General features: G+C 38.3%; 1 protein-coding gene across 15 annotated transcripts in view; it reads left to right on the plus strand.

Moving 5' to 3' along the window:
• Nucleotides 1–22,759, plus strand: part of CPEB3 (cytoplasmic polyadenylation element binding protein 3) — a 205,406-nt gene that overhangs the window by 121,689 nt on the left and 60,958 nt on the right. For all 15 annotated transcript variants that reach the window (XR_013368227.1, XR_013368225.1, XR_013368226.1 and 12 more), the window contains 2 exons: nt 3,785–3,952; nt 6,014–6,103. Coding sequence is in view for 12 of the 15 variants with exons in the window: in XM_077878411.1 (XP_077734537.1) it covers nt 3,785–3,952; nt 6,014–6,103 (258 nt within the window). In the remaining 3 variants the exon portion in view is untranslated. The remainder of the gene's footprint in view (nt 1–3,784; nt 3,953–6,013; nt 6,104–22,759) is intronic.

Raw genomic sequence — 22,759 nt, forward strand, 5'->3', positions numbered from 1 at the left:
CTTCACCAAATACAGTCTGGGAAGCTATGGTTATGTTGGCCATGCACAAAGAAAGTTCTCTTTGTTCCAGAATGTCTTGAATATCTTCTCCTTCTTCAGTGTTCTTGTTCAAGATTTCCTCTTTCTCTCATCTGGATGGTCCCACAGTTCTTTAGACTCTCACCCCACCCCCTCTTTCTGTGGGTGCAAGTTGCTGGTGAAGGTGATAGTAGCTATTGTAAGATGTGGAGTGGAGGGAATGACATGGTCACAGGCATCTCAGAAAAGTCATTCTGACAGGATGGAAGATGAATTAGATGGGAGTATCAGTCTCCAGGAAGCGAGTGAAGTTAAAAAGAAAGCTATTATTAGAAGGAAATATTAAATTTGGAAAATGGGGAAATTTCCTATTGCTTTTGTAATATAGAACATAGAATATGTTTGAGCAACTAGAAGCAATAGAAAATGTCTCAATTTCCTAGGACATGGTTCCATCTCTTGCCATTCTCACCCATGTGTGCTGTGTTCCAGCATATACTTGCAGCAGCTTGTCTTTGCATGTACTGTTATCCTTTTCTGGATACTGCTTCACTTTTAATATTTATTGAATACCTTTTAAGTGCCCTCATTAGGACATGAAGATACAGTGCTGAACAAGATTAAATTGGTCCCTGTCTTAATAGATCTTACAGTTTAATGGGGCTGAAGAATGAGATACCAAATATAAACCCACATGATAGTGTAATGGTGACTGGAAAAGTTTAGGAGAGGTGCTATGAATGGATAAAAAAGGGAACCTAATGTAATCTTAGAAATTCAGGAGAGTTCCACCTGAGGAAATGACTTTTCAGCTGAGACCTGAAGGATTAGTGGGAACTAACTAGAAAACTGGGGAGTTGGGAAGAGTATTTATTTGGGGGAGAGGGAAACCCCTTGTACTTAATGTTGGAGGCAAAGGAGAAAGTTTGAGGGAGGTCTGTCTGTATGATTGGTGGTTACTGAACCAGAGGGAGAGAGGCAGCAGCTATGATGTAGGAGATGGCAGAGGCCTTATAGTTTACAGTAGTGTTTTTTGTACTTAATTCAAAAACAGTGGGATATTAATGAGGGGTTTTAAGGATAAAGGTGAGGAGTGTGTCCAAATTAATATTTGAAAATGGTGACTTGGGCTGTTGTATGGAGAAAGCATTGTGGGGTTGAAGATAGAATCTGGTAGACTAAAGAGGCTGTCATATAGGCTTATTAGACCCATTAGTTCAAGGCAGAGATGATGGTGATCTGGACCCCAGAGTGTTAAAGACTGAAGATGGGAGAAGTAAATAGACGAATTATTTCATAGCTTGAACTGATAGAATTTAGTGAAAGAGAGAGAGAGGTTAGATGTGAAGTAAGAAAGAAAGGGAGATGTCAAGGAGGACTCCTAGATTTTTGGATTGAATTGGGTGTGGATAATAGTCATTTCTGTTTTGAGGTTGTAGAGAATGCTAGAGGACTTGGTTTGGAGAGAAAGATCAAGCTGTTTTTTTCTTTTTTAAGACTTTATATTTTTATTTGATTGAGAGGGAGCATAAGCAGGGGGAGCGGCAGAGGAAGAAGGAGAAGCCGACTTCCTGCTGAGCAGGGAGCCCAATGTGGGACTCGATCTCAGGACTCTGAGATCATGACCTGAGCCAAAGGCAGACGCTTAACAGACTGAGCGGCCCAAGTGCCCCAAGATCAAAGCTGTTTTGAAAGTTCTTTCTCTATGGATTCCTGCGCTTTACCTTAGAAACTCCCAACCTTACAAGACCTTCTGCTCAAGTTTGCCTTCCTGTGAAATCACCCTAAAGGACACTGCCCACCCCCATCTCCCATAGGACAATAAATTGTGTTTGTGGTATGGTCTTCTCTTAGTACTTCTTTCTTTGTTTTATATTATGCATTTGCCTGTCTTTCACCAGACTTGATTTCTTTGTCAAGAATTTTCAAATAACTCCTATTTGGTGATCTAGGATATGGATAAATATTTCTTCAAGTATTTCCCACTGAGTTATATATGTTAACATTTCCTTTATCCTAAATCCAGGTAATGCTGGATCAAGTTAGTTTACTGCAGAACTTTTCCCAGCCTTTTGTATTCTAATGTGGATTGTGAATGTGTGGGAAGGGCATAAGATGTACAGTATTTTCCAGTATTATTTAGTTGTCTCCTCCATCCCTGCCCCCATCAGCCTTTGTTTTTTGAGCATCACATGTTACTAGTGTTGAGATTAAGAGGTGGGGATAGGAGTTTTCTGTAAGAAACGCTGATTTGGGTGTGTGGCTGTCACAGAGTAAGCATGTAACTCTGAGTGTGGACTATGTGAAAAGCAAACCTGACAGTTGTGGGAGTACATCTCTGGATGTCGTTGGAAAGGTCATTTTGCCTATAGTTGGCTGCAAATCTATTTCTTTTACCCCCAGTGATCAAAACAGACATCAAGGGATGAGAATTTGCTGCCTATTGTTTGTTCCTGCCTGGCTCAGAAAGCTAGGTGACATGAGGTGACAAATTTTATTCTGCTTCTTTGTAGCTAATCTGGGAAGAGCTGAACAAAAAATTCTTAGGTCCTTTTATTTATTAACTCCCAACATCAAAATAGTGCCTTTCTTATACCATTTGGATTGTTCATGAAGTAAACAGAGTTATATTAGTAGCCATTTTTTGGTAAAAGAAATAAATGTTCAGTATTTTTATAAGGTTATTTATATTCTATTTTAAAAGTCTGTCGTGACGCAGAAACTAGTAGGTTTCAGGGAAATATAGCCAGGGTAGACTAAATGGGGAAGATACTGTTCTTTTTTTGTTTTGTTTTGTTTTGTTCTTTTTTTGAAGAGTGTATGAATTTATTTTAGAGGGGAATTCTTTCTTTCAAAAGTTTGAGTGCTCAAGACAGTTCATTTTTAGAGTGTAACCTAATGGAAAGTTTTACCAGGAACTCACTGACTCAAACAGGAAATATATTTATTTGTTTTTAAACTGAGATTTTATTTTGTAATGCTGGATAGCATTATTGTGTTACATTTATTAACAGATTCTAACTGCTGGCATCTTTCTTACAGTCATGTGGAAAGGGTAATGCCTTTGCTGTATAGACTCTATTTGGATTTAGAGTTAACAATGAAAATTTTTTTGAGCGATATAAACTACTGCCTAGATTAGTAGGGTAAGGATGTCATAACCACATCTGTATCTGTACTCCCACATCTTAATTTATGTGTTCTCATTTACTTGTTCCACCTGTTATTATTGCAAATGTTTGTTCCCAAATTGGATTAGCTCAGAGTGGCAGGGAAAACTTGATCATCTATAGTCCTGCTAAACCAGAGAGGTTATCAGCTTTTGTTATCAGTTTAATATTCCCTCCATTGTCAGGGCCAGCCAGTCTGAACCTTTGAGCAAATAAAAATCTGTGAATAAAGATTACTTTTTCATATATTTTAAGAAATGCCTGGGGAAAGGAAAAAATAACTGCTGAATACTCTTAGCAGCAGTGATAGGGATGGTATGAGTAAAAGGTAATGATTTTTAACAGTGAAAACAGCTGTAATTTTTGATGCTTCTTCCTATCAATTTAGTTATTTATATATTATACATACCTTTACACAAAAATGATGGTATTGTCTAAGCTCTGCAATATGCAGTCACTCATCCTATTGTAAAAGTCACAATTCAGGATACATTTTTTTTTTTTTTGTATGGTTCACTCTATGCTTTGGCTCCTAATAAAGCATTTGTTGTCCAAGAAAATAATTTTAACTGTAGAAACTTCCACATTTGTTTCAGGTCGGTCTTCTCTCTTTCCCTTTGAAGATGCCTTCCTGGATGACAGTCATGGTGATCAATCCTTGTCATCTGGCTTAAGTTCTCCCACTCGCTGTCAAAATGGAGAACGAGTAGAACGTTACTCAAGAAAGGTGTTTGTTGGAGGCCTTCCTCCTGATATCGATGAAGGTACAATGCATTCATTAATGACTTTATAAAGGCCAAGTTTGTTCTCTGTGTGATTTGACCCTGCCTCTCCTCTCCAAGCAGCTTTGGAACATTGCTATTTTCATGTTTGGAGGATGAAAATATTCAATAGATGGGGAAGTAATAAATGGAGCATTCCAAGTCTGGTGTTTAACTGTGTTCATATAGAGAGGTCTCCCAACAGCTTCTTGTTTCCTAATCATTAATTTGGGGATAAGCTGTAAAATAATAATGAAAGTTAACATTTATGAAACTCTTTATTAGCCCATAATTATGCTAAGCACTTCACATTATCCGATTTAAATCCTTATAGCTATCCTTTGAAGCATATCCTACCAACTCCATTTTATAGATAAGGAAACTGAAGAGAGAGTTTGGGGTTATGTAGTTAATGGCGCAGCTGACATTCAAAATTAGTCTGATTCCAGCACTTTTGCTCATGTTCATCACACTGTCCCATCTCATATTTTAATATAGATATCTATTAATAAAGAGCCCCCTTGCCTTTAAAGGAATAAAGACTAATTAGAATTTTTCTTCATAATGTTCTTGCAATACTGTTGATATAAAAGTGAGTTTTCACTTATGCCCAGAGCCAATCAACACATAGTAGGTTGTCTATAAGTATTTGTTGAATGGATGAATGAAATAAAATTATGACAACTTAAGGGAAAAAACAACAACTGCAGCTCTAGTAGGCTTTGGATCTGCCATAAAAATATTGTTAAAACAATTGTTTTAAAAATAATAATAATAAAACAATTGTTTTGTCAGTATTGTTTTAGCTGTGATATTTCTCTAGTTTATCATGATTTTCTTTTTTCATGATGAGAAAGAAATAGTCTATAAATAGTTTAAGACTTATTGCTTTAAAGCCGTACAGACCCACCATTTGCTTCAACGTGGATGGAACTGGAGGGTATTATGCTGAGTGAAATAAGTCAATCGGAGAAGGGCAAACATTATATGGTCTCATTCATTTGGGGAATATAAATAATAGTGAAAGGGAATAGAAGGGAAGGGAGAAGAAATGGGTAGGAAATATCAGAAAGGGAGACAGATCATGAAGACTCCTAACTCTGGGAAACGAACTAGGGGTGGTGGAAGGGGAGGAGAGTGGAGGGTGGGGGTGACTGGGTGACGGGCACTGAGGGGGGCACTTGACAGGATGAGCACTGGGTGTTATTCTGTATGTTGGCAAATTGAACACCAATAAAAAATAAATTTATTATAAAAAAAGAAGCCGTACAGAGATGGAGACTCATTTTCTTCCAAACTATTCTCATACTAGTGTTAATATCATCTATCAATTGGATTTCTTTTAAGACAAAGTTGAGATCATGGCTGAGAGAGTAGCAACTTAAATCTGAGTAGGAGCTAAGTTATAACCTGCTTTGAGTCAGGAGTCAGAAGGAAAAGGTAAATTTATTGAGCTATAACTTTGGAAACATTTTCTTTATAGGATGTGTAGTAGGTAAATAAGTATGAGAGAAAAGATCATTGGTTTTTAACTTTTTATCATCAAATGGAATTACCTACATAATACCCGACTCCTCACCAAAAGAATTATCTATTTCTAAAATAATCTTACAGATAATAATCTTAGGATACTAATAATCATAACCTAATATTAATTATCTTAGATATTTTAGAGATTATTTTGCATAAGTGAAAGTACATTTTAAATATTTTGTGTACTTCTGCATTTTTTTCTAAAAACAGAACATTCCTCTATTTAGAATTCTTTTTTTTTTTTTTTAACTTGACAGGTCATCTTAGCTAATGTCAGATTTTTTTCTTGCAAATACTTTACATCAGATTTGTTGGCAGTGAAGAGCAATTAATTATAGTTAGAAACACACTCTGCATGGTTGAAAGTGCATAACCAAACATACCCAGCAAACAATTGTACTTCACTTAGTAGGTTTGACTTCTGTAATAATGCTTTAGAAATAGCTCTCAAACTATTTTTTAAATAAAAATACATGCCTTATGCTTGCAATATATTTTTTCTCTTGCTAAGATTCCTTCTTTTTTTTATAGATGAGATCACTGCCAGCTTTCGCAGGTTTGGACCTCTTGTTGTAGACTGGCCTCACAAAGCTGAAAGCAAGTCGTATTTTCCTCCTAAAGGTAATCATTTAAAATGTCTCCACTGCCTGCCTGTTGGAGAGCTAGCATGACAGTTCAATAAAAGACAGCCTTTTAATTCTTGAAATAGCAGTTGGCTTCTTTCCCTGAATTAAGAAAATATTTTAATGTTGTTCACCTGTTTGTGTCTTACTGTTTTCATTTGGAGACTGTTCCCCCAGAAGGACACTGATTGTTTCAGGGCATCTATTGTAATGCCAGTGAAATCATCCTGTGAGTCTGTTGTGAATGAGCCATGTGCTAAATTTTCATTACTTGAGAGAAAAAAATCTAGGGTTTTGTAGAATGTTAGTGATAGGAGAGGAAAAGATTTTTTAGAGTCAAATTTTATTTGTATACCATAGTCCTGTGGTTTTATAGATCTTATAAACTCCAAATTTGGAAAACCTAGTAGCTGAAAAATGACATTATATAAAATTACCTTTATTCCTGACTGTATTTTAAGTGACTTAGCTTGTTGAGGAGTGGAGGACAAACTAGCAAAGAACTCTTCACATGAATTCATCCTTTATGTTTAGTAGGATTTTTTTTTTTGCTATGTATTTATTTATTGTAATTTACGAAGACATGAAAGTTCTTACTTTTTTGTTCATAGTTTGTCATTTCTGCAGAATTCAGGCAACTTTTCTAGTGATGTTAACTCTGGGTAAGTTCCTTGAATTATATAGGAGAGTGTTTTGGGTTAAAAAGGACGTTTTCTTCATGTGTTATATTCTGTAGATATGTTTCAAGGATGTCTTTCATCTCTTAAGAATTGGTTTTTTGATATGTATTATTATTATTATAACATTACCACAAGAAAATGGAGTCAAAAATACCCTTCCTGTGCTTTGTACAGGAATGAATTTATAGCTTAACTTGGGAAAGGCAAATGGCTTCCTCTTGTGTCTGGTTTATTAGGTTTCTTTACCACCTATAGTTCTCCCCACTATCTCTCTAACCTATGAAAAGAAGAGGCTGTTTACTTTTAATATTTCCTTTTTAATTTTCCCCAAGAATTTTTAAAATTAATAAAATAAGTTTTATATTAATCAGAAAATATAAAAATCACCATGTTAATTATTGCATTTACAATAATGTCACCACTTCGTGGTACATGTGTGACACTATGTAAAGACACATGTTTAAACTGTGTTTCTAAGAGTGCTAATAATTCCTTGAATCAGAGCAGTATTTCAGTGAGTGAATGAATTCACCACACTATGCTGTAGATAGTATGCTCTGTAAAGTCACATGTATAAAAAGATATTCCTAAGAGTACTAGTTGCATGTGAGCATCAAGAGTGTTCTCTCAGTGGAAAAAATGTGTTCACCACACTGTGGTGCATGTAGCATACTCTGTAAAATTACACATATAAAAGATATTTCTAAAAGTGTTAGTTGAAAAATAACATCATGCTGAGAAGGTTATAAAAACTTCTCTGGGATAAAAGGTGTCAGGTGATCATCATAAAAAAAAATGAAGATAAACCTATATAATCGTGTCCAAAGAAAATGATCCCAAACCTACCCCTATCAGACATAATCATTGCATACATTTTATTAAATACCCTTCTGATGTCTCTTTATGAACTTATCTGAAACTTGGCATTTTACATAAATGAGGTAACACTTACATGCTGTTCAATAACTTGCATTTCCCCCTCAGCAATTTCAACATCTTTCTGTAAGAAACCTACATTATTTTAATGACCTTATTTTATTTGATCTGTCCTATTGGTGGACATTTAAATTACTTCCAGCTATTCCCTCTCATGGATCATGCTTCAGTGAATATCCTTATGCCTTCATCTTTTTGCCCTGTATCACTACCTCTTAGGGTAAATTTCTTTTTTTTTTTTTTTTTTTAAAGATTTTGTTTGTTTTTTCATGAGAGAGACCCACACAGAGAGAGAGGCAGAGACACAGGCAGAGGGAGAAGCAGGCTCCATGCAGGGAGCCCGACGTGGGGCTTGATCCCAGGACTTCAGGATCACGCCCTGGGCCGAAGGCAGGCGCTAAACCACTGAGCCACCCAGGGATCCCCTCTTAGGGTAAATTTCCAGAAGTGAGGTACATATTTATACAGATTATAAAGCTGCCCTTAAGAAAGGTCATATATGTGTATGTTCCCACCTATAGTATCTGATTTGTAAAACAGTTTTATTGAGTTTGAGGAAATCACTCTTTCTCGATCTTTCCAATCTGGTGGTTAAAAATAACATCCCCTACCCCCTTTTTTTGGCATTCTTTTATCTTTACTAGCCTTTGAATGTATTTTACTTTTTTAGATTGACTTCTCATTTCTATCTGGACTTTATATTGGAGTAAGGCACAAGAAGGGATCCAGTTTTCTTTTTCCAAGTAGGTTGCCAGTCATCTCAGCAGTCATTACTACTAATACATTACTACTAATAATACATTTTCTTTCTTCATCAATTTGAATCTTTAGAAGTAAGTGTAAGAAAAAAAAAAGTGTTGATTGGAAGGTTCTCTCTTCTATTTCTCAGTGGGAGTACACAAGTTTCTCTGGAACCACTCTGTCTAGTATGATAGCCACTAGCCACAAGTAGCTAATGAGCATCTGAAATGTGACTAATTTGAATTGAGATATGCTCTAAGTGTAAAATATACACTGGATTTCAAAGACTTAGTTTTAGAAAAGGGTAAAATATCTCACTAGTAATTTTATTTTCATGTTAGAATGATAATTTTTTGATACATTGGATTAAATAAAATATACTAAAATGAACTTCACCTCTTTCTTTTTACCTTTTGAATGTGGATGTTAAAAAAATTTTTGTGTTCTTTTTGTCTTTTTTTGTTTTTGAAAATTTTAAGTTACACATGTGACTCATATTTCTATTGGAAAGCACTTTTCTAGAATAGGAATCCACAAACTACCTGCTTTTATGTGGCCTATAAGCTAAGGATGGTTTTTACATTTTTAAGGGTTGTAAAAACACACATGCAAAAAGAATGTGTAACAGAGACTATATGTGGCCCTCAAATCCCTTTGCAAAAAGTTTGTTGCCTCTTGCCTTAAAATAGTCTTTGAAGCTGCTCATGCAGCTTCTGAGACATCCAGTGACAAAGGAGGTCAGTTTATTTTAGAGGAAGTATATATATTTGCTAGACCTAGCTAATTTTTAAGTTTTGCTTTTCAATGGAGTCAAATGCTTCCCTGCAATCTTTACCTACTGATCAGTTGTATCCTATAAAGTAAAATAGAATAAATCATCATTGTGACATCTGTCTCTTGGTACTTAAAGGACTATTAGTTTCTCTTTAAGACTTCTCTTTCCAAAGATAAATATTTTCACTTCTCACAGTCACACCTTGTGTCTAATGGTTTCTGTATCACCATTCATTTGTCTGCCTTTTCTGCATATATATCATGTTTACAATATCCTACTCAAATTTGTTACTAAATATTGAGAAAACATTTGGGTTGGTCTGAGCAGTACAAAGTTTAATAGTCCTGTTAACTCCATGGTTTAGGGTACCAATCCTATATAACAGCATAATAATATATAACTATAGAACATTAGATCTGATGTCTTTATTTTACACCTGAGATAAAGTGTTGAGATGGGCTAATGACAGCAAGGCCAAGAGGAGAATCTAGATGTCCTGATTTTGCATCCTTGCAGAGCAGATTGCCTTTCTGTGATTAGGGGTTAGGAAGAGAAATAATTATTATACTGTTGACTCCTGTTGTATTTTGGCTTCCAGCTAAAATCTAAACCTGGTTTACGTGTTTTGAAAGGACCTAAAGAAATTTGGTGCTATTCCAAGATTGAAGTACCTTTGAGAATCCATGCCCATTGCTTTGAATGTTGGGAACATCTAAGGAGTTCACCCCAACTATTCTGTGCCTTCTTAATAATGCCTCTTTGTGGTATTTCTTCTTCTCTTTAAATTCCTTAGGTTTTAATTTAGGTCCATGCCTTCTTGGTAATGCCCTTCATTCTGAGTATATTTTTCTTTAGATTATCTTAGGTTGGCCATTGGGTACAATTTGTTTGGCTCTACATTTTGGCTTATGTATAAGTAGAAAGGAACCATCCACTATTGTGTATGTGTATGTGTAAGCAGAAATGAACCATCCACCATTGAGCCTGTTGGCCTTTTTCTCAGAAAGTATATGTCTAATGAAATACAGATTCATTCATCTGGCAAGTTCACCTGTACAGATATAGAGTAGGGTTTGTAACACCATGACCATTTCAATGGACTGTGGAGAATTTAAAATCTATGTAGAGAAACAGTGACCAGGTACATCAGTTGTCCCTTTAAGTGTTGTCAGGCCAACACAATGGGAGGTAATGGAGTCTGGGGCTTTCTCCAGCAAAAGACCATTGAGGTATTTGATCAGCTATTTGAGGATCTGCAAAGTCCTGTGGATCAGTTTGTTGGTAGGCCGCAAGCAGGTAATTGCTTCATGTTCTCTAGAGCACCACTGGGAGCATGAAAGGTGGAGGAAGACATGGAAGTCAGAATGTGTGTTTTCATAATTTGGTCTCATACCTCATAACTTATAGTCCTGTGGGGGAAATAAGAAATTAGTTAAATAGTCAACAAATGGACACAATTACAAACTGTGATAGTTCTGTAAAGGATAAATTGAGAGTCCAGTGACTCTAAAAAGGGGGCATCAATTTAGAGTGAGGATGTGGAGAAAGCTTCTCTGAGAAGATGACAGTTAAGCAGCCCTGAAAATTGAGAGGAGTTAGCGAGAAAGTTAGGGAAGCAGATTCCAAGTGGAGGAGTACCGTATGGAAGGACTGAGTATAAAAGGGTTTTAGTCCCTTTGAATAAATGAAATGTGGTTGGAATGTTAGGAGAAAATGATGCAAAAGAAAGAGCCTTGAAACAGTAGGATTTATTTTTCTTCCTTAAATTGATCATCCCCCAGAGAGAGTAGACATGAAGGCATTTGTGTAGTGTTTGTATTTGGGGTGGAAGAAGAATCGAGTTGGGTCAAATAGAAATATCATTTTAAAATACTTTCAAATAGGAGCACCTGGGTGGCTCAGTGGTTGAGTGTCTGCCTTTGGCTCAGGTTGTGATCCTGGAGTCCTGGGATTGAGTCCCACATCGGGCTCCCTGCGAGCAGCCTGCTTCTCCCTCTGCCTATATCTCTGCCTTCTCTCTGTGTCTCTCATGAATAAATAAGTAAAATCTTTAAAAAATATATTTTCAAATAGCTATTGATGAAATTGAAGCAAAGTGTTGATGATGAAAAGAAATCCAATTCTAGCCAAACTATTGAGGAAAAGTTTTCTGGGATTGTCTTTGCATACTTTTTAGTTCTGGAATAGCAGAGTTAAAATTGTGAGGTCTAGAAAGAGAGGTTCTTCCAAGTCTTAGGGCATGAACCCAATCCCACATTTGTACAGAATAGTAATCAATGTCACTTATGTTTATAATAGCTGGGTGCAGGTAATTTAAAGATAGTTATTTAAAAAAAGATAGTTATTGAAAAGGGATGGTGAGAGAACAGAATAAATACAGAAGGCTTAGGTCCTGATGCAAGTGACTGTGCAGCGTTGGGAATATCAATCCATCAAATATTTGTTGCTTGTCAATCTGTAGAAAAGCCGGTATTTGGCCTCATGGAGGATCTAGAAAAGATACCATCCTTGTTTTTCGGTTTTGCAGTTTCCTAGAGGAGACATGGAAACATATGTTAAATATTAAGTAATGGTAAAGAGCATGGATTCTGGAACTAGACCTGCTGGGCTCCTCTACCTATTAGTTGTATGACCTTAGGTTAGCTGTTTAAGCTTTCTGTGCCTTAGTTTGATCACTTGCAAAAGAGGGATCCTGATAGTACCTACTCCAGAAGGTCATGATGAAGATTGTGGAGTGATCAAAGCAATCCCTGAATACGGTAGATATTATGAATGATACTGTTATTTTTATTAAAATACAAATAAATTTATGCTTAATGACAAGTGAGTAAAAAACATTCTATGCATGCAGAAGAGGAACAGATTGCTGTGGGCTGTGCAAGACCTTGATCTTCAAAGCTAGGCAAGAAAAGAATATGCAGAAATTGCAGGGGGCTGGAATTATTTTTTTTTTTAAGATTTTATTTTATTTATTTATTCATGAAAGACTGAGAGACAGAGAGAGAGAGAGCGCCAGAGACAAAGGCAGAGGGAGAAGCAGGCTCCATGCACCGGGAGCCTGATGTGGGATTCGATCCCGGGTCTCCAGGATCGCGCCCTGGGCCAAAGGCAGGCGCTAAACCGCTGCGCCACCCAGGGATCCCGGGGGCTGGAATTATGATAGGTACGATGGCTAACACTTACTGAGGGCTTGCCATGAGCCAGGCATTGGGTTACTATTTTCTAAATCATATTTAGTCTTCCCAACTGCATAAGGTAGGCACCCTTAGTATTCTTATTTTATATAGAAGAAGAAACATATTTAGAAGAGGGCAGTTTGTCCATGGTCATGTGTTAAATGCTAGAGCTGGGATTTGAGCCTCAGAGTCCAAGGATCTTAAATATTGTACTCTACTATTCTCATTTGGGAATAAGGATAGCCCAGAGATAGATGGCAAGCTTAATTAAGGCAGGATTATGTGGTAGTCTGATTGCCAATCCTAGGACTTAGACTGAGTAACCAGTGATCAAGAAGAAAGGCTCTGGGGATCCCTGGGTGGCGCAGCGGTTTGGCGCCTGCCTTTGGCCCAGGGCGCGATCCTGGAGACCCGGGATCGAATCCCACATCAGGCTCCCGGTGCATGGAGCCTGCTTCTCCCTCTGCCTATGTCTCTGCCTCTCTCTCTCTCTCTCTCTCTCTCTCTGTGGCTATCATAAATAAATAAAAAAATTAAAAAAAAAAAAAAAGAAGAAAGGCTCTGGATCAAGCTGCCTGGGTTGGATTCCTGTTCCACTACTTGCCATATCTGTATCCTTGGGCTGGTTATTTTCCTAAATCTCTATTTTTTTAAAATCTACAAAATGGAAATAAAAATAGTGTCTAATTCTGGTTTGTTATGAGGATTAAATAAGAAAATGCATATAGAATACTTTCCTTTTTAAAAATATTTAATTTATTTATTCATGAGAGACACAGAGAGAAAGGCAGAGACATAGGCAGAAGGAGAAGCAGGCTCCCAATGGGGAGCCTGATGCAGAACTTGATCCCAGGACTCTGGGATCACAACCTGAGCCAAGGGCAGACACTCAATTACTGAGCTACCCAGGTGCCCCTAGATACTTTCACAGTACCTAGATATCATTGAAGCCTTTTTTTTTTTTTTTTTAATTTTTTTTTTTTTTTATTTATTTATGATAGTTACAGAGAGAGAGAGAGAGGCAGAGACACAGGCAGAGGGAGAAGCAGGCTCCATGTACCGGGAGCCCGATGTGGGATTCGATCCCGGGTCTCCAGGATCGCGCCCTGGGCCAAAGGCAGGCGCCAAACCGCTGCGCCACCCAGGGATCCCTTTTTTTTTTTTTTTTTTAAAGCAAAGGATAGGTGGTTGAGTTTTTTTAATTTGTTTTTGGTGTTTTAGCCAGGATCAGAAAAACTATTTAGGAATTTTCTGTAATCTGGTTTATAAGCAATAATAAGGACCACAAAGGCCTAAGATATTAGTGTTCAGATGTTACTAGGACAGAGGCAGTAAGAGACCAGTGGTTCTGAATGAGAGTAGATCATGATAGTAGTAGACTTTGATGGTAGTGTTGCTTAAAATCACTTACACTGAACGGGAGAGTCTTGGTACTGTTGAATGTAGGGGAGTCAACTGAGAGAAAACCATTTAATGTAGTTAGGATTTGATTAAAGACATGTAGAGTTTGGTGTGTTCTCACATCTGGAAATTACTAATGGGCAATGAGATTGTGATTAGGTAGTTTGGGGAAAGAGACTGGGGCTGAAGACATACATCTCTTGAGAGTCATCTCAAGAGGGAGAAGAAAATGATAAACAGATAATAAGTAAATGTTGTTAGGATCCAAAAGGAAGAAGAGAACATGTCAGTAGAGAGGTGGGTAGGTGAAAGACCGGGAGTATGTTTGTGGCCTTGAAGGCTAGGGAAGATAGCTTCAAGAATGTACATCAGCACCATCACATATTGCAGGGTTACTAAGAAGATCTCTATGGAGGGGTGGTGGCTGGCTAGCTCAGTCAGTAGAATTGGTGACTCTTCATCTTAGGATCATGTGTTTAAGCCCCATATTGGGTGTGGAGATTACTTAAAAACATTTTTTTAATTAAAAAAAAAAAAAACCTCCATGGAACAGAAATGATGTAGCCCTCTTGTCCACTACGTGATCACAGGAATTTCTATTGTTATCTTAATTCTGGGTGTTAGTATTGTAATAAAATAGGAAAACCAGAACAAAGAAATCTAGTTTGCACTGAACATGTTATTTTATAAAAAGAGTAATCCTCTCTCCCCAGCAGAACCAACCATCATTTTTTTGTTTCCTTCCAGTCTCTGTTCATATATATCCTTTGGGCTGGGTGTGTTTTTATAGCAGAAATACAGTTTTCTATCCTCCTTCTTCTCTGCCATGTTACTACATAATTTTCATATTTTTCAAGAGTCTGCCTAATCTATTGTTACACCTTAATTTATTTGCTTGTTGGTCACATAGGCTATTATAAATAATATTCCTTTTTGTTAGTATATCCTTGTATGTGGCTTTTCCTTTCATAGTATTTTCTTTTTTTTTTTAAAGATTTTTTATTTATTTATTCATAGAGACACAGAGAGAGAATGAGAGGCAGAGACACAGGCAGAGGTAGAAGCAGGCTCCATGCAGAGAGCCTGACGTGGGACTCGATCCAGGGTCTCCAGGATCACGCCCTGGGCTGCAGGCGGCACTAAACCGCTGCGCCACTGGGGCTGCCCATCATAGTATTTTCTTTAGGATAAATTGACAGAAGCTTAACTAGAGTTAAAAGAAATGAAAATCTTAATGACTCCAGATTTGATATCATATGGCTTCCCAAAGCAATTTTCTTTATGAAGTTTATACTAATTTGGACATCTGCATGCAGCATGGTTTTTGCTTAGTTTCAAATTAGATAGATGGTACATTGCAGCTGTGGACTTACCTTCTGCCTGTGGGTTTGGAATGTAATGGACCCCCACAGAAGCCAAAAACCACATTGGTATGAATCTTCTGCTGGAAGCATTTAAACCTTTCCTTTCGTGTCAAATCTGTTCAATCTTTGATGTTCTTTGACATCATCTCCTATCATTCTCTCCCTTACCCACTCTGGCCACACTGACTTCTTTGCCATTCCTTGGGGTTCGTTCAGGCCTTTCAGGGTCTTAGTACTTCCTTTTGTCTGAAACCATTTTTTCCCAGATTTCTGAATAGATTGCTCATTTCTTCCCTTAGATGACATCTACTCACGTGTCACCTTAATTAACAGAGGGATCTTTCCTGATTTCCTTATCTATCCTCTTCTAGCCCCTCTTACCCTCATTTTATTCCTTTTTTACTCCCATTTTATTTTTATTCAAAGTACTTATCATGACCTGAAAAACTTACATGTTTCTCTGTCTGTTTTGTAGACTGGAATGTAAGTTTTATGAGAGTAGGATATTTTTATGTTTTATTCACTGCTCTATGCCTGGTTCCTTGCATGTCTGCCTCAGTGGCTGACCCTCAGGTATTTGTTAAATGAATGAATTTTTATCTTGGCAAATGATGAGTTCACTATATTGCTCAGAGAGTAGAAGTCCGTCACATTTTAAAGCTGGGAAGTTGGGATGTCTGGGTGGCTCAGTGATTGAGAATCTGCCTTCAGCTCAAGGTGTGATCCTGGGTACAGGGATTAAGTCCCACATCAGGCTCCCTGCGAGGAGGCTGCTTCTCTCTCTGCCTGTGTCTCTGCCTCTCTATTTCTCTCTCTCTCAGGAATAAATAAAATCTTTTAAAAAAATAAAGCTAGAAAGTTCCTTACAGATCATCTCATTTTAATATAATCTTTATTTTAAACTAAGACTCAAAGAGGTGAAGTGTCTTTTCCTAAAACCACATAGCTTTTATCAGTATGGCTGACCAATAGTTTATACTGTTTTACCTGGTGAATTATAAACAAAGTAGTTTTTATTTGTTTGACTAGTATATATCATTTGTGGGAAAGGAATATGAGTTTAAATATAAAATCTGATAAATTATGCTGTTATTTACAAGACTGGATTTTATATAAAAATTAGCAACTTAAGTTATGTGACCTGTGGGATACCTTCACAGCTATTTAAAAATCAAAGTGGTCCTTGGCTTTTTCCTGAATCCTTCTGTTCTGTTGGCTATGCTCACATACAAGGGGTTTCTCCAAGAGTTGGTTTAGGCTGAGGTTGTGGGTCTGAGCTGCCCTTTTGCTGTGGCTGTGAGCATGGGATTACATCCCAAATAGTTTAACCCTGGGAGTCTGCCCCTTGGGTGATGCAGTGTCCTGCTTTGTAATTGAGTTCTTTGACTACAAGGATCAGAGGTTCTCTTGTACTACTTCAAATTGGGGATGTGATTATCAATGACAAGGAGAGCCCCCAAATAGCTGTGGTAGAACCAGATATCGTGGAGGTATCATGCTAGGGGGTGGCTGCAGGGATTCAAACAGTGGGAGCTATTAATTCTTCATTGCAGTATTCCAGCATTATCGTGATTCAGCTCTCCTCTGCATGATTGTGCTTCCAGTGGGAAAATTGTTTACACATTTCTACTTGAATTCCAGAAAGAGAGAATCTGATTGGCCCAGTTCATTTTTTAACACCTAGCTGAGACATAGGCCATTTTAAAGACAGTGCCGTAGAATCTTGACTGTTTAGTAAAGAAACACATTAGTTCTGCTTCCTTGAATGTGGGGCAGTGAATGTCACTACTAGGAAGATAAGTTGGACGTGACAAGCTTTTATGATGATAGGTATGTTTATCATAGCCTCCTTCCTGGAAGAATATCCTATGTCCAGAGTTGCTATCACTAGAGCTACAGAATTGTCTGTCCACCCTTAGCCTTCTACCCCTCATTTTGTACTAAGCAGCTGTTCTTGAGACTGCCAGTAGTCTCACCTCTTGTGACGGGGTGGGCACCAGGGTGAAGAACTGGCATCTCCTGGCTAGTCAGTACAGCTGTACTACCACTATTGGCAGAGACTTCTGGGACAAAGGTAAGGACAGCAGCCAGCTGCAGATGTTGGACCGGAGATGGACCACATGGCTCTGAAACCGTGTTCAGAAGTTGGTGATGCTGGCAGCAGAGTGGAGGAGGCCGTCTCAGCCCACTTGGGCAGCCACTTTCAGTTCTGACAGTCCAGGGCCACAGGATTCAGGTGCACAGCTGGGTGAACAGGAACAGTAACAGGCATGCAGATTTTTGCAAGAATAACCCATGCCTTCCGATCGGATGACTGCCACTCACCTTGAGTAAAGAGTTTGTTTCTGAGTTGCTGTTTGTTCTGGTGATTATGTATTTCTTCTGCGCTAGCCAGGTGGCTTGCTGGTCCTTGGGACCAAGGTCATGCAATTTGGGAAGGATATACTTACCAGCGTGGTTTGTGAACCTGGCACAAGCCAGGCCACATGGGTTTCAGGTGAACTTTGAGGCAGCAGCTACAGAGATACTATTTGAAGAACAGGAAAGAAGATTACTTTCAATGGACATAAATAGGTCATTGTGAAGCTGCATAGGCTGGATTTATGGCATTTATTTCTTTTTCCTTCAGTTTATCTGAATCTGGCCTTGGAAAGGAAAGTTTCAAACTTCACTTTTTTTTTGCCCTTGTAATATAACTTGAATGGAAATAAGTCAGTGTTGTTTTAGGCCCAGATTCCAAGTTTTTCTACTTTCTGAGTTGCATAAACTGATCCAAGTTGGGAAACTAAGGGTTTTAGCCCATACCTAACCTTTTGCTGTTTATAAGCTATTGAGTAATACTTTGCCTTAAAAAAAAATGCAGGTCCTGGTTTATCAACTAATATTTAGTTGATTGAAGGTTTCATTCTCAGGAAGGATTTTCTTATAAAAAACATGCAAACTGTATTGCAGGGCAGCAAGAGTGGGCTTTTTTTGTTTTGTCCTGTTTTGACCTACTACTACTTTTATTTTTTTATTTTTTTTTAAAGATTTTATTTATTTAGTCATGAGAGACAGAGACACAGAGACACAGGCAGAGGGAGAAGCAGGCTCCATGCAGGAAGCCCGATGTGGGACTCGATCCCAGGACTCCAGGATCACGCTCCAGGCCAAAGTCAGGCGCCAAACCACTGAACCACCCAGGGATCCCCGACCTACTACTACTTTTAAAAGTTTAGCACAGGGATGCCTGGGTGGCTGAGCGGTTGAGTGTTTGCCTTCGGCTCAAGGATGATCCTGGGGTCCTGGGATCGAGTCCCACGTTGGGCTCCCTGCATGGAGCCTGCTTCTCCCTCTGCCTGTGTCTCTGCCCCCTCTCTGTGTCTCTCAGGAATAAATAAGTAAAATCTTTAAAATCTAATCTAATCTAATCTTACCACAAGGGTGCCTGGGTGGCTCAGTGGTTGAGTTTCTGCCTTTGGCTCAGGGTGTGATCCTGGAGTCCCAGGATCGAGTCCCACATGGGGCTCCCCAGAGGGAGCCTGCTTCTCTCTCTGCCTATGTCTCTGCTTCTCTCTGTGTCTCTTATGAATGAATAGATAAAATATTTTTTAAATGTTTTAAATAAAATAAAAGCTTAGCGCAGCCTCAGTTTAAACTGTTTTATTAAACATCTCTCTTCTGTCTGTGTGTGACTATCATGAATAAATAAATAAAATCTTTTTAAAAAAAAACATCTCTCTTCTGCATTGTATTAAAGGTGAACTGTAAGAATGAGTGTTTGATTTCAAAGCATTTGTAGTTTGAGGGACTGTATAGAAAGGAGTAGGCAGAGGAATGTACAGGTGACAATACAGAGCCTGAGCAGCCACATAAATAACAGAGACATACTCTGTCATAGCAGTACCTGTGTGTGCTGTGTCCAGGCAGAAGTGCTATGAATGGGGGAGATGCTTATTTAATGTAAAGAAGCCAAAGCATCTCTGACAAGAACCTTCTTTAGAATAGGGTAGTTCACAGGAACTGAAATGGAAGGTGCAAATTTGACACACTGAGACAGAGTGAATGTTTTAGCAGAGGGGTAGATTGGGCCAGGACTTGCTGACAGGAATTGAATGAGCAAGTGAGACCAAGAGAGGATATTTTGCTTGAAAGGCTTAGAATGGGAAACTGAGAGGATCTAGTGAATAATTTTGAGATCTGAGAACAAAGACTTGGGTTGTCTTTCAAAATAGAATGGATTAAAAAAAAAAATAGAATGGATAGTTTTAGTCAAGGCTTTAGTCTTGTGAAGGAGAGATGGTGGCACAGAGAAAATCTATTGGCAGCAGCATCAGGAGCTCATCAGAGGAATATTAAAGTACAAGAAGGAGGAGAAATTAGATTGTCAAAGTTCAAGCACTGTACAAGCAGGTTTGGACTAAAGCTTCATCTGTAGGGAAGTGTCTATTAGGTTAAAATTTGTTTGATGCTGAACAAGGGAAAGTAATAAGCAGTGAGACAAGAGCTGGATATTTGTGGACTCATGTGGACAGCAGTTACTAGCCATGTGACACTGAGCAAGTTATTTAATCTCTGAACCTCAGTTTACTCATCTGAGTTAATACTACTCATTGGGTTATTAAATGGATTATGTGAAACAGGGCACATACATTAAAACCACAAGGTCTTTCTGGGCAAAGAGAATAATATATTATTCCATTCTCTAAAGAGCTATTTGGTACTTTTAAAGATCCAATAGTTTCGTTTGTTTTTTTTTTTAAAGATTTATTTATTCATTCATTCATTCATTCCTTCATTCATGAGAGACATAGAGAGGCAGAGACACAGGCAGAGGGAGAAGCAGGCACTTTTTCTGTCAAATAATATACTGTCAAATAATATTAGTGTCCTTCCCCCTGATGAAAATGTAATGCTCAGTAATAATAAAACTGCCCAACTAGTTTGGCCAGTTTCCTCCCACACCCTCAGTCTGGTCTCAGTTTTCATGGTCAGGTGCTTGTTAGAACTGACTGTGACTAGGACTGACAGACTGGCCGACTTCACAAGGACCTCTTTATGTAGGAAATGTGAGGTTACATAAACAGAGCAACTTTTAAGCCCAACGCCCCAGGTCACTGCCCTGGACACAGGAAGTAGATTGCCAATTTTCAACTCTGAGGTGGTTCTACCCATCAGACTTGGTATCTAGTCCATTCCCACCTTCCCTACCCCTGCCTCCCAAGCCAGAAGTTACTAGTGCAATAAAAAAAAAAAAAAAAAAAAACCAAACAGACTAGACCAAAATGTTTGAGCTTCATCTGCATTTAGTAAATATAGTCAAAGAAATATATTTAGTTCTGAATCCATGGGAAACGTTCAGGAATCCATGGATTTGGGTAGTATCTGCAGAGACATCTCTACATCTTATCTTAGGCTAATCCCTTCCCTTGGAATGTCCTCCATCTTTTCACTTATGTCATGCCATTAAGATCTGTTACCACCTACAGAAAGACTTCCCTGATTTTTCTATCCATGTCTTCTTCACTGAAAGATCTGTCTTCTTTCTATGAAGTTCAACTTTTACAAGTACTTAAAAAAATACTTCTTAGAATCCTTAATGTGTTCCTATATTAGAGTTCTCTATATATTTATTCTTCATTACTTTCTTGTACTAGCTTATAAATTCCTTAAGAATAAAACCTTGTTTATGTTAGTATTCTTCTGCAGTGCTTAGAGCACATAGTAAGTGTTCGGTAAATTTTGGAAATCGGATGTTTTCATCCAAGAGGGAAAATGAATAGGGAATCCAGTTCAGAGACCTACAGTGTTCTCTAGGCAGCAGGCAGGAAATTGATGGGTGCTTCAGCTCTCCTTGTCCACTGCCCCCAATCCTATACTCTTAACTAATGAACTCTAGTCTCTGTTTTCCAAATGAGCCAAACTTTTGACCTTCTGTGCCTTGGCCTGTACTCTTTCCTAAACTTGGAATGCCTTTACTTACTGGAAGACTAAGTATCCTCCAGTTCATATATGGCCTTTGTTCTGTGGCTTTCCCTGATGTTTGGACATCTCTGCTCCATTTCTCTCTCACCAGTGCTCGTAGGACACACCCCCAACACCACACTCTTCATAGTGTACTTTAGTCATTTATTTAAAGGTAGGATTTTTCCAGGACTTGACTTCTTCATCTTTGTAGCTTTATTGCCTAGCTTCATGCTTTGTACCTCATAAATATTTTTGGTTCCATTGAATTGAATCCAAAGACAAAGACTCCTGAGGCAAACTAGGTAAGTCTTCTGACCTGAGAGCCAAGGTTAGTGAGAATGTTTGGAACAGACTTCTGTGCCAAAAAAATGTCTGAACTCAAACAGGTCTGGCTGGACAGGTGCCCTTCAGGTCTGTCTAGGAAGGTCACAGGAAGTAAGGGAGCCTGGATTCTGTGCAAGGAGAGAGGTTGTGTGTGTGTGTGTGTGTGTGTGTGTGTGTGTGTGTACACAGACCATGGATTTTTCCTTCTGGGGCTGATCTCAATCGAAAGTGGCTGTCCCTTAGGTCAGCTACTGTTTTATGAATATAGCAATGGTTTGGGGAACAGCCCTACAAGCTGGAATTGTTTTCCCATTGTAGTTGATAATTGAAACATAAAAACCACTAAGAGCTTTAGTTGATTTTAAGAACTATTGGATCTGGGCAGCCCGGGTGGCTCAGCGGTTTAGCGCCACCTTTGGCCCAGGGAGTGATCTGGAGACTTGGGATTGAGTCCTATGTTGAGCTCCCTGCATGGAGCCTGCTTCTCCCTTTGCCTGTGTCTCTGCCTCTCTGTGTCTCGAATGAATGAATGAATGAATGAATAAATAAATCTTAAAAAAAAAACTATTGGATCTTTAAAAGTACCAAAAATAGCTCTTTAGAGAATGGAATAATATATTATTCTCTTTGCCCAGAAAGACCTTGTGGTTTTAATTTTTTCTCCACAAATGTTTATTTTTAAGAATTTCAAACCTACAGAAAAACAAATCAAAACCATGTTGAGATACCACGTCACACCTGTCAGAATGGCTAAAATTAACAACATAGGAAACAGATGTTGGCAAAGATGCAGAGAAAGGGGAAAACCCTCTTACACTGTGGTAGGAATGCAAACTTGTCCAGCCACTCTGGAAAATGGCATGGAGGTTCCTCAAAAAGTTAAAAACAGAACAACCCTATGACCCAGCAATTGCACTACTAGGTATTTACCCAGAGGATATAATAATACAGATTTGAAGGGATACATGCACCCTGATGTTTATAACAGCATTATCAACAATAGCCAAACTATGTAAAGAGCCCAAATGTCCACTGAGTGATGAGTGGATAAAGAAGATGTGGCATATATACATAATGGAATATTACTCAGCCATCAAAAAGAATGAACTCTTGGCATTTGCAACAGTTGGGTGGAGCTAGAGTATATTATGCTGTGCAAAATAAGTCAGCCAGAGAAAGGCAAATACCATGTGATTTCACTCATATGTGTAATTTAAGAAACAAAACACGGGGTAGCCCCAGTGGCTCAGTGGTTTAGCGCCGCCTTTAGCCCAGGGTGTTATCCTGGAGACCCGGGATCGAGTCCCACGT

The sequence above is a fragment of the Canis aureus genome, chromosome 29, assembly GCF_053574225.1.
Source record: "Canis aureus isolate CA01 chromosome 29, VMU_Caureus_v.1.0, whole genome shotgun sequence".
NCBI lineage: Eukaryota > Metazoa > Chordata > Mammalia > Carnivora > Canidae > Canis > Canis aureus.